Raw genomic sequence first — 13,599 nt, forward strand, 5'->3', positions numbered from 1 at the left:
GCGGACTCTCAACCACTGCGCCACCAGGGAAGCCCTCGTGCGCATTTTTAACCTCCTTTGGTAGGGAGGAGAATTCTTACTTTCAAAGTAAGACTTTTCAAATGTCTTCATATTATGCAATGCCATTACACTTTCAAAGTAATACACTTAAACGCTCTTTCTCAAACAATTTCACAACCACAATCATGTAGTACACATGAACATCTTAAATTTGAAAACTCTTAATGCATATACCAAATCTTCCAAATGCTAGTCTAGGAAAAGAAACAATCATTAATTTCAGCCTCCTATTGACCTCCATTATATTCAGAGAGCTGAGAAGATTATTGTGAAAAAACCTTTTTAAAAACAGAAGACATATATTTGTTAGTATTTTGGAAAATTACAAGTAGTAAGATTTTATTACTATTTTATTATGGTCAGTTGATATTAAAAAACATAATATGTGCATTTATTTATTAAGAAAACAGTTTTTTAAAATATTTGGAATATGAATTTACCAAATTCCTCAGTTTTCTGTGGAAATAAGGGGATTTTACAAGGAAATAATACTTAATGGATGCCTATAATGAGTACTAAATATTTTACACAGAGGTCTCATTTGCTCTTCATAACAAGCCTATGACTTGATTGTGAGTATTAAATACAATGAAAATAATTGAGGGTGAGAGAGAATAAATAACATGCCAAACAGCTGCTTTTGTGGTTCCAATTCCCCTTGAGATTTCTCTGTGAGGATGAATAAGCTATGATTTCAAAATCAGTCTGCCATATTTTACAAACTCACAACATTTATTCATTGTGAATTTGCATTCAGACATTTAAAATTTCAGAAATACACATAAACCTCAATTGACCTTTAGGATATTGCTTCTGATTATTTCTATTAAACAATTAGGTCGATAAATGGAGCAGAAAAATAACAGAAAACAGATTAAAAAAACACCAAGGTAACAAATTTGGGAGTAGTAAAAAGGCAATAAAAGTTCACGGTCTTGGGCTTCCCTGGTGGCGCAGTGGTTGAGATTCCGCCTGCCGATGCAGGGGACACGGGTTCGTGCCCCGGTCCGGGAAGATCCCACATGCCGCGGAGCGGCTGGGCCCGTGAGCCGTGGCCGCTGAGCCTGCGCATCTGGAGCCTGTGCTCCGCAACGGGAGAGGCCACAACAGTGAGAGGCCCGCGTACTGCCAAAAAAAAAAAGAATAATAGCATTGAAAGAAAATAGAAAACTCAAATAGTCAGAAAAATATTGAAAGATTAAATAGGAAATTGGTTCAGATAACTCTTGGGGAAAAAGAGACAGTAGCAAATGAGAGGATTTCATTTCAAAACATTTCATGATTGGAATAGGAATTAGTCACTTCAGGGGGTGAAAGTAGGAACGGGGAGATAGAAGCAAACAATTGAACAGCACAATGAGCATCTTCAACAAATATAACTTAACCTTTAGATAGTTAACACGAACGCTCTGGGCGTACCTTCAGTAAGTAATACTATGTATATTCAATAGGATGGAAGATGAGTTTTTAAGAGTTCTCCTGAGAGTCTAACTAAAATATAATCCTGCCTAGCAGTGTACTCTGTGCTTGATTTCAGAACTCACTTCTAATGTTACAAAGTTGTAATAATAAATAATCAATTTACCAAGAAGAGGAAAATTATTTTTCAGTTAACTGCATTTGTGACTAATACTTGGAATTATGTGTAGAATTTTAATTTTATTATGCACTCATAGCTAAAACATATATGAACTCACTTTTATTTAAATGTAAATTATGGTTTTTTTGACGTTTTACTTTTTTTCGTTGATGATATTTTGTTAAGTATTTTGTTTACTTAATTACAGACAAAAGGTTCTCAAACCACGACACCCTCTGGCACTCAGAAAAAAGTGAAGAGAACTCTGCCAAACCCACCTCCCGAGGAGACCTCCACAGGAACTCAGTCAACATACAGCACTGTGGGCACAGTTTCCAGGAGAAGGATCTGCAGAACCAACACGATGGCACGAGCCAAGATTCTCCAGGATATAGACAGAGAGCTCGATCTTGTGGAGAGGGAATCTGCAAAGCTTAGAAAGAAACAAGCAGAACTTGATGAGGAAGAGAAGGAGATTGATGCCAAGTTACGGTACCTGGAAATGGGGATTAACAGGAGGAAAGAGGCATTGTTAAAGGAGAGGGAAAAGAGAGAAAGAGCCTACCTCCAGGGAGTAGCTGAGGATCGTGATTACATGTCTGACAGTGAGGTCAGCAGCACCAGACCCGCCCGAATCGAGAGTCAGCATGGCATAGAACGACCGAGGACTGCTCCCCAAACTGAGTTCAGCCAGTTTATACCACCACAAACCCAAACAGAATCTCAGCTAGTCCCTCCTACAAGTCCTTATACCCAATACCAATACTCTTCCCCTGCTCTTCCTACCCAAGCACCCACCCCATACACCCAACAGTCCCACTTCCAGCAACAGACTCTGTACCATCAGGAAGTTTCACCTTATCAGACTCAGCCAACCTTCCAAGCTGTGGCAACAATGTCCTTCACACCTCAAGCTCAACCTACACCAACACCACAACCTGCTTATCAGTTACCATCACAGATGATGGTAATACAACAAAAGCCCCGGCAAACTGCGTTATATTTGGAGCCCAAGATAACTTCAAACTATGAGGTGATTCGCAACCAACCCCTGATGATAGCACCTGTTTCTACTGATAATACATATGCTGTTTCCCACCTTGGTAGTAAGTACAACAGCTTAGACTTGAGAATAGGATTGGAGGAAAGAAGTAGCATGGCAAGCAGCCCAATATCAAGCATATCTGCAGATTCTTTCTATGCAGATATTGACCATCATACTCCACGAAATTATGTCTTAATTGATGACATTGGAGAGATTACGAAAGGAACAGCCGCTTTAAGCACTGCATTTAGCCTTCATGAAAAAGACCTGTCAAAAACAGACCGTCTCCTTCGAACCACTGAGACACGTAGGTCTCAAGAAGTGACAGATTTCCTAGCACCTCTGCAGACTTCTTCCAGATTGCATAGTTATGTGAAAGCAGAGGAAGACCCGATGGAGGATCCTTATGAGTTAAAGCTTCTGAAACATCAGATTAAACAAGAATTCCGTAGAGGGGCAGAGAGCTTAGATCACCTCGCTGGTCTTTCCCATTATTACCATGCCGATACTAGCTATAGACATTTTCCAAAATCTGAAAAGTATAGCATTAGTAGACTCACACTTGAAAAACAAGCAGCAAAACAACTACCAGCAGCCATACTTTATCAAAAGCAGTCAAAGCATAAGAAATCACTAATTGACCCTAAAATGTCCAAATTTTCACCTATTCAAGAAAGTAGAGACCTTGAACCTGATTATTCGAGCTATATGACTTCTAGCAGTTCATCTATTGGTGGCATTTCTTCCAGGGCAAGGCTTCTTCAAGATGATATCACTTTTGGCCTCAGAAAAAATATTACAGACCAACACAAATTTTTGGGATCATCTCTTGGCACAGGGCTGGGCACATTAGGAAATACCATACGGTCAGCTCTGCAGGATGAAGCAGATAAGCCATACAGCAGTGGCAGCAGGTCCAGACCTTCTTCCAGACCTTCCTCTGTCTACGGGCTTGATTTATCAATTAAAAGAGATTCTTCCAGCTCTTCTCTAAGACTGAAAGCTCAAGAGGCGGAAGCTCTAGATGTTTCCTTTAGTCATGCATCACCCTCTGGCAGAACTAAGCCTACCAGTTTGCCGATTAGCCAGAGTAGAGGAAGAATACCAATTGTGGCCCAGAATTCTGAAGAGGAAAGTCCACTCAGTCCTGTTGGCCAGCCAATGGGAATGGCCAGGGCTGCAGCTGGACCCCTGCCACCAATATCTGCAGACACCAGGGATCAGTTTGGATCAAGTCACTCATTGCCTGAAGTTCAACAACATATGAGAGAAGAATCACGGACTCGAGGCTACGATCGTGACATAGCTTTCATCATGGATGACTTCCAACATGCCATGTCAGACAGTGAAGGTAAATTGGGCCTCAAACTACCTTGTTACTCTCAAAACTCAAACTCTTGTGTTTCTGCATGTTTAATTTTCCTACTCCAAGGACGTATTCTACTTTTCTTGGTGCGTCTTTTGCATGTTTACTTCTATTTTATTTCTTGTAAATGGAAATTTTATCTTGTGTATAGATTTCGTAGCATGCTCTTCTTTATTTCTTTTTAGTTTATTCTTTTACTGTTGTTTCTTGGTTGTTTGCTTGATTTGTTTGGTGTCCACTTTTCCAAAACCATTACCAAATAATTGTGTCAATAAAATATGGTCATCCTTTAAATCTATAGTTGGAAATATTTTCATTGTATGTTTCTTTTATTTTTTTAAAAGGCATTTTTAAAGTTATTAGTTTCTTTCAGTTTGTGAAATGATTAAGGTTTTGAGCCATTAAGTACTATTCTGCTAGACTCTGTAATAGAAAATTATTTATGTCATTTTGTGAGATCAGTGTTCGTTAATTCAGAGAATGTTCTCTTTTTGAGAACTTTCAAATAAGTCCTTAATGTTAACATAATGTAGAGTTTTATAATTCTACTTAAATAAAAGGTTTGTATTTTAATCTCTCTCATTATGAATGTCATAATTGACAAGTTTGTACATTTTGCATTACACACTAGAAAGCTTAGTACTAAGCATGGTTTTGACAATAAATAACAGTATTATCCACATGCTTGTCAGTATGTATGAAGCATTGTTTAGATTTTAAAATTGGAAATTTGTACACTGCTTTTGTGAATTTAGCTATTTGAGCTGAAGCCTTCCTTGTGTGTTCAGTTAGCCTTTTCCATGGCTTTGCTTTTTGCATTATTCCATTTTTTTTTGACCTAAATTGTCATTACTAGTTTTTCATATTGAACAAGAGATTTATGGCAAGTACATACTTAACTAAAAACTGGTTCATGGTAATTTTCTTTGTTTAATCATGTAGAACCATAAGGATTTTAGAAAATGACCTAGACCAAGTCTAAATTTGAAGACAGGGTTGGACAGGTACAGAGATGTGAAGTCTTGCCCATGCCAAGAGGACTCATGACACTTGGTTCTTTTCTTTTTCCCCCCTCTGTGATATACATTTGAATGTAGGTGTGGTTTGAGTCCTAAAAATAAAATATTTCTCATCAAATAAAAATGTATTACTTCATGGCTTTAGAGAGTGCAAAACACTAAGTTAACATGAACATCTCTTATTTTAAATCTGACATTTTCCCTGAGGACTTAGAGGAAAATATGTTTTCATGAAAAGGATTTTCTTTCTTCTGTATCTAGACACCAATATGATTTTAGAAGTTCAAATGTAGGTTTGATCAGGACTGAGGTAATCACTGGATCTGAAGGAGGAGAGACTGCTTTTTCTAGTGAAATTCCAAGAGACTATCCACTTCCTGATTTGTTTTATTCTCTACAGGCTATTGGATTGACCATTTTTTATTGATAACCAGCCAATTAAATAAAACACTCTGTGTGGTTTTTTTTATTTAGCCGATTGTTTGAGTCAATCTACATAGTTAAGTAAGTTATATAATGCAGAAACGTTTACTTTTTTCTTTTTTCACAATCCACATTTTACACACATTATATATGTATATAAATATATATATATAATGACTGCTACAGAAGAATAAAAAGGCTCTTCAATAATTGTATCTGTAAAATAGTAAAATAAAAACTAACAGGTCAATCACATAACTAAACACCTAAAATCTGTGTGTGCATGATGAACATATACCTGGAGAGAATTTGAGAAATTAATTTATTCATCACAGATGTTTTGCCATCATGGTTCCAGACATACAGATGTTTCTAGATATTCCAAAATACGGCAGTCATTTACATACAACCATGTAAAAATAACCAAATTTTAATTTCTCATATCTTTGGATGATGTCTACTCATAGTCATCAAAGACTATGAAAACTTGATAAAATATTAAGACACATCAAAAAATACTTATCAAATACAATTTGGTAAGTATTTGGAAATATCATCAGCTTAAAAAAAAGCATGTTAATCTCCAGAAAATTATTTAAACTAATTTGGATGAGACATCATGCAGCATACAAAATTATGAAATATGTAACGATGACACCAGAGAAGTAAACAATTACAATGAAACTTACACAAAGTCAAATTGAGTTAAAATGTATTTTTAAATTAAGCAGACAAGAAATTTAGTCATAAAAATCATGTTGATATAGAATTCTACAAAGAAAAACTATAACAAACTGAATTACATATGTAATATTATGTGTGTGAATTGTAGTGATTATCTTTAAAAGATGTATGTTTTAAAATGTTATCTATTTTCTTTGTGTTTATATCTCATAAGCATATCACTTTTCTTCTGGTGAACAGTGGTCTGCTTTTCTTTTGAAATCTTGGATTCCTTGGGTAATTAAGAAAAAAAGTAGAAAATATTCTTTCCAATTACATAACTCAAGACATTATAAACTCATGAAATATTAGGGATTTTTAAAATAAAAATTAACCACATATATACTATATCTGTGTTTGAATGATACTAAAACAACTTTGAAAAGTATAACATTCCAACAGGCTATTTAGTATCATGTAAACAAAGCAGATTTAACTGATTTCAAATTTTTGCGCTTTCTCTGAACTCAAACTCTAGGTTATAGACAACAGGATGTTTTTCAGATGTATTCTGTATAACTCCAATTAATTTTGAAATATCTCATTTGAGGTATAATCTAGGTAGGCATAATTTATGTTGCTTACTATTTATGACCATCAGCTTGAAGTCTACAACTTAATATTCATCCATGGTTAAGAGAAAAACTAAACTAGAGACAGTCAAGTTGTATTTCTACAACCACAAATATTTTGTTGAAAACATTCTTTCAAAATATACTCCATGTAAAAAGAGAAAAAAAGCATCGGTATATACAGTCTTTAAAAAAAAATTCCAATGAATATTTCATACAGAATAGAAGTAAGCTGTTCGTATAACTATTGTTACAGTCAATAATGTGAATAATGCTAGACCCCAGAATAGCTTTCTTGCATTTTACATTTAAGAAAAGAAAATATCAGTGGCTTAAAACGATGGGATGTTAATCTCCAGCAAAATTATTTAATTTGGAAAATATTATTATTATTATAAAATTTAGTTTCTAAAGTTCGGATCTACTGTGGCAGATCAGACAATTGCAGTTATAAACAATTAGCAATTAAGTCCAACTTGCTGTAAATGATGAAGACAGAATCCAGTATAAGAGCAGATTTATATAATCTGGTTTTTCTTCGTTGATCTATAAATTCCTATGCAAAACATGCTAGCCATCCTAACTTGGTTACGTATAGAGTCATTATAAGACATAACACAATCAAAGTATGTCATCAGAATTGGAAATAAATTGACAAAATTTATATATCAGGTTGAGATTCTGCCTTATCTGTATAGACACAACCAAGGAAACATTTTAAAGGATTGTTATTTTAAATGCATTAAGCAAAGTTGTATGTTCAAGTGAAATCATGTAGTGCATTATCTAAGATAGTCATTTATTAAAATCAGTATAGACTATTTTTATGAGAAACATGTAATAAAGATATACAAAAATTAATATAAAATGATGTTTGTTGATAATCTAATAAGTTTTAGAGATTAAATAATGGATTTTCTATTTATCAAGTTTATATTAAATATTTCTTTCATAAATTTAGTCACTTGGTGTCAAAACTATGAAAAACCATAATAAATATTGAGTAGATGGTGAGAAAAGATTGTGTAACTGTTAATGAGATTCAAGGGACAAATTAATATTTATTTTAACATGTGCTTATCATAATTAGGATATTTAGCTTTCTTTAGTTGATGACTAATTTTCCTGTGTTTCATTCATTTCCTGAATATTTAATGAATATTATGACATTTGCAAGGCATTGTTTTTAGTATTGAGGGAGAAAAAAAAAACAACAAAAGAAGACATGAGCCTTACCCTCAAGCAGCTTAGAGTCTAATAGGGGAGATCAGATAAGTACATATGCAGCCACAAACCAGGTATGTATCGTATTTCCTCAAATCTAAGACTGACTAAATTATGACACATCATCTATCATTCTGTGTTTATTCGGGGAAAGTGCTGTGGTTAATCAGTGGCCTTGACCAAGATCACGGGAGGTGTAGAGGTGAGTAATGCTGTATATGCTGTGGGTTTGCCAGCCCTGCCAGTAAAAAGCTAATGGAAATTGCCTGGGAAAAAGTCTTGGGAGAAAGCAGTAGAAGAGAAGTCAGTGATGTAGACAGAAAGAGAAGTGTAATGAGATAGAGAGGAACACTCAATAGTACGGCCTTGTAGAAGCTAGAGTTTCAAGAAGGCATAGGTTGATAGCATCATCAACAGATCTTTCAGGATGGGCACCTGAGAAGGGGTACTCCATCTGCCATTTAGGAAGCAAGAATGTATTTCCAGAGACTATTAATTAGGGATCCTTTTACAAAGAATAAAATTGCATAAAGTCAAATTTTGTATATTAGGTAAACAATGATTTGGGGGCACTAAATAAGAAAAAGACCTTGGAAGTACCAAGAACTGAATGGGATGAAAATTTTTAAATAATATTTATATACTCAAATATGGTTGTATTTTTTAAAAAGTATTTTAAGATGTCAAGGTTTGGCACATTTTAAGTACAAAAAGCAGTCAACCAACTCTTTAATTCCAAAATCTGTGATCCCACAGAAAATAAGTATTTAATTTTTAATGAAAAATGCTAATAGATATATTTTTAGTATTAGGCTACTAGGTGATTATGGCACACATGTTCCTAGCAATGATACTTGGGATTCTCCTAAAAATAAATGCTTTTGTTTATTTATGGATATCATAGAAATGTCAGGTTTTCAAAAAATGCTCACTTGATGTCCAAAGCCATAGTGGTACTGGGTTGATATGAGAGTGGGGAAATAACAGAATCTTCTGTATTCAAGGTATATATTTTCCTTGGATTTTGGTGATGGGTAGTGGGGAGAGGTGAGGAGGTGGTACTGATGGACTGAGGTTGAATAGAATGACCTTTGAGAAATATTCATTGTACATTTATTTATTTAATCACTGTCTAAATTTCTTCTTTCACCTAATCTAAATTTAAATTTTGTTTTATTTTGCTTTGAAAAGTTTCACAGGTGGCACATCATTTTTTCTAGGTTATTCCATGGTACAAAATTTTTAACATAGTATTGGAAGTGATTTTTCTGATCCTGTTGGGAATTGTGCTTGAAATGCATGAATGATTAATAAGCCTGGAGCATGTTAGTACTTCAGAACATCTGGTGCCCTCTGTCATCTGTATTTGTTAGAGTTGGAATGTTTGATGTTTCCTTGGTCTCCAAAGCCTATCACCTGCGTCGTGAAGAAACAGATTGGTTTGACAAACCCAGGGAATCTCGTTTGGAAAATGGACACGGTCTGGATCGAAAACTGCCAGAAAGGTTGGTCCACTCTAGACCACTCAGTCAACATCAAGAGCAGGTAAGTGCTATATTGAGCAATCTCTTTCAGATTTATTAAAAAAAAAAAAAGATTCATTTCATCCTAAAATGGTCTCAGTTATCCTGCAATGAATGGGACTTTTGTCAATCAAGTTCACAAATGATTTTTCTTTTCAGTATCTTAAAGTACTAAGTAACCTTACTTCGTCATCCATGACTGACGTCGTACCATAACCATGATGCTTCTACCAAGGCAATTTAAGTGATTTTTTCCCTCTAACAGATAATTAAGTTTGTGCAATATACCCAACACTGCCATACACAGAGAATACATGAAGCTCCTAAAGAGCTTACAGAATATTGGGTGAAATAGATTTGGGTAATTTCAATGTTCTCCATAACAGTATGTTCAGGTGTCAAGCAAATAAGAGGATGACCAAACCAAGTCAGCTGGGGACAGGGAAGGCGTCAGTTGCGGGTGAAGGGGTGATGTTCTAGGGTCTATTATGTGGAAGTGTATTTTTGTTTTACATTCATTTTTGGATTTTATCTTCAGAACAACTTTCATAAAGTATGTTTTATTAATACCTATTTATAGGTGAAAAACTTAAACTTAGAGGTACTATTCACTATTACATAAATATAATATTATAATTCATGATCTTATTCACTTTAGAACAAATGTGGTGATGTTTGAATTGAATTTTGATAGATCTTAGGAGATTAACAGTTGGATAATCTGAGGGAGATTCCTCTGGTAAGCCACGTGGCCTTAAATCCGTTGCCTTAACAGACCAGATTTTTACAGGCTGTATATTCATTATGATCATTAAAATACCCACAAAGAGATAGTTACTTATATCATGTACATTAACTCCTAAATCATCCCTGTCTGATTAATTCACTGATGTAAATGACAACTGTATTTTGAACAACACAGAAGAACCATATGAATTTACTATAATTCAGTGTTTGTCGCATTAAGGTGTAAAAGAAAACAAGACTTTTACATGTATAAGTACTGTCTAAAACATACTATCTGTGGTCTTATATTTGATTTTTTTCCTAAGCAGTTTCAGCTTTCATAGACAAATTTCCAGCTGATTAGAATTTTCTTTTCTCAGAATTTTGTTCTAAATTTTTCAGAATTGTTCTGAATGTTTTCTCAGAATTTTATCTTGTTTTTCTAGATGCTATCATATTTTATAGAAATCTGTTCTTCTCTGTATATTGTAAGTATTCTAGATCTAGAATAGATCTAGCTCAGAAGTGGGAAAATTAAAGGATTAAAATCATTCTGAACATGTTTAAAAATTTCAATTTACCTCTTATCTACAATTACTAAAACAATCAATTTGTCAACTGAAAATAACTTCCTTGAATTTTTTTTATTACAGGAATCTCTCTGTAATGACTTACTTGTTATATCTTACCCATCTTGTTTGTTTCTCTGAAGTTTACTGTTTCTGACAAACCTAGATCAAGTTAATGAAAACACAAATCCTTTAAAGAAATCCTAATAAGATGAACTATAAAAACTGAAGAGCTAAAAGAAATAATAACTTCCATACAATTATTTCCCTAAACTTCTGAGGATCCAATCAGAATAGTCTTGTCCAACTAATTTATCCAACTAATATTATACAGGATATATTTTAAAATAATCTGTGTCCATCTCCAAAAATATTTTCTAAAATTATTGTATGTAGATTAAACATAAATATTCCTAATGACTTTTTTGTTCATAATTTTCTGTTACATCTACAGATTTATGATTTTGGTTCACTGAAGACATAGCACATCATGTTTAAATATATAATTATAGAGCAGTTTAATACCAAAATTAGAGTGGCTATATTTGAGAATCATTTAATTAATTTCTCTCTTTGATAACGTAGAAAATGTAAGGATCTTTGTTAGAATTATATACAGGTAAATGTAATAATGTGTATTTTCTTGCTAAAAGATACTTTTTACATTTGTATTTTGTTATCTAACATACAAACAAAAACACTGCAATACTCAAAACTGAAAGTATGTAGAATTATTAACTAGTTATAAAGTGAACAGCCATATAACCACCACACAAACAAAGAAAGGGAGGATTTTCTGCCCACTGAAACCTCCAAGTGCCCTTTGCAGATTGTAATTTTCAACCTTTCCCAAACAAGTGGCAAATATACTGACTTTTGTGACAATAATTTCTGTTGCTTTATAGATTTCTCTAAATAAAAGCTTTATTGAAGACAACATACGCTTTGATTACATTTATATAAAGTTCAAAATTCATGCTTTTTTGCATTAATATTTATCTTCAAATACTGTCTTCCTCATTAACTCATCAAAACTATATTTTGGTCTAGAAGGAATAGCAAAATAGCATTCTTGTTTTAGTCACTTCTTTGCATATTTAATCACAAAAAGGTAATATTGAACTCTTGGTACCAATAAGTCCAGCTGCTTTTATTTGAAAACTTATGCATAATAAGAATTTATGTACATAAAATGCTCTGGAGGCAGAAGTAATAAAACCAAATTGACTAATGCAAGCACTAATTTGCTTTAAAAAATATTTAATGTAAACATACATTAGAGAAATTGAAGAGTATTTCTGAAGTTAGAGTCAAAAATCATATAAACCATAAAAATAAACCAAATCTTCAAAACTATATTTGTTTCTTTTCAAATATATATATTTATTTTTAACCTCTGCACTGTTCAGTAGAAATTCAACTCTGTTTTGTGAATTGAACAGATCACCTGCCTCCTTTGTCTTTTTTTATTTTTTTTTATTTTTTTCAGTCTCTTCATCTATAAATAGGACTAATACCCTTCACAGAGTTGTTACAAAAGTCAACATTTCTCTACTAGTACAAAATGCCTTCACTCTGCACTAATGCCCATGCCTTATGCAATTCCCATGCAACCGCTATATTGCGGTACATTGAGCTCCTCTGAAAGAGCCACTCTTTCTCTTTCTTCTGGGCTTTTGAATGTCTTGTTTCCTCTTCCTGATCATTCCCCCTCCTCTCTTCTCTTGGCTAACCCTATTCATCACTCAGGTCTCCATGTACATGCCTCATCTTGCAAGGAGCCTTCTCTGACACTACCACCACCACCTCCCCACAAGTGTTCTTCCTTTGTGCTCCAGTAGCACTCCATGCATTGTGTCTTGGTCTACGGGCTTTTAGAGAGCAATTGCTGTCTCCTCCATCCACCATGGTATATGTGCAGTGCCTAACACAGGGTTTGGATCCCCAGAAGGGCACTCTGTCCCCTGCATCTGTCATACAAGGTATTTAGGTGAGGGAAAGCGTGAATGACTGTATAAATAAAAGATATATTAACACAAGAGTTGTTATTTCGTAAGTATGAAGGGCCAGTTCATGAACATAATTTCTCTTGAAATATTTGTAGGTAGGGAAGAGGAAGAACCCTTTTTCTGGGCAGCATACAGGTGATAGTTCTGTCAATGTAGAATCATCAAAAGACTATGCTATCAGAAACCTGGCTCTTGGGGAGAGGTATGAGACACTACTTGACGTCAGTCCCACCCTCTGGCCTTGTTCCTACTCTTAGTTGGCAGAAGCAACACCTGCCGTAAGACTTCATCTGCTAGAGAACTCTCTCAACACTTACCTGCGTTGGTTAGAAAAAAGCCAATATCCAGCTAGTGCAAACATGGGAGATGGATACTTCTGCTTTCCTCACACTCTTGGTCACATTGATCAAAATTGAGGCAGTTTAATGTTTTTAATTGATTAAATGAATTCATGAAGCTGAAATTACAGGAAATCCTGTGAGATGCTTTGAAAGCAATATTCATGGAAATGAAGATGCTTAACATCCCTTCTACTTAATATCATCATAGATACATATTGAAAGGCAGTAGGGACTAGTTGATAAAACTGATGAAACATTTGGGAAACCTGATTACTCTTCTAGACTATGCAGTAGGGGAACTATCCGATTATATCAGCTTCTCCCTAGACTGGAGAATTAGAGTAAAAGGCAAAATTGTGTTTTCTTAGTTTATTTTTGGCCAAGTGAAATTAGAAGACATTTGAAGTAAAATGAAATAAT

General features: G+C 34.3%; 1 protein-coding gene across 1 annotated transcript in view; it reads left to right on the top strand.

The window, feature by feature from the left end:
• The window catches only part of PCLO (piccolo presynaptic cytomatrix protein), a 366,748-nt gene that overhangs the window by 216,997 nt on the left and 136,152 nt on the right, over positions 1 to 13,599 (top strand). Inside the window, exons 7-8 of the mRNA XM_089917758.1 lie at positions 1,848 to 4,035; positions 9,420 to 9,556. Coding sequence (XP_089773884.1) covers positions 1,848 to 4,035; positions 9,420 to 9,556 — 2,325 coding nt within the window. The remainder of the gene's footprint in view (positions 1 to 1,847; positions 4,036 to 9,419; positions 9,557 to 13,599) is intronic.

The sequence above is a fragment of the Delphinapterus leucas genome, chromosome 9 (genome assembly GCF_059928025.1).
Source record: "Delphinapterus leucas isolate spDelLeu-1000000601 "Yukka" chromosome 9, BTC_Dleu_Yukka2, whole genome shotgun sequence".
NCBI lineage: Eukaryota > Metazoa > Chordata > Mammalia > Artiodactyla > Monodontidae > Delphinapterus > Delphinapterus leucas.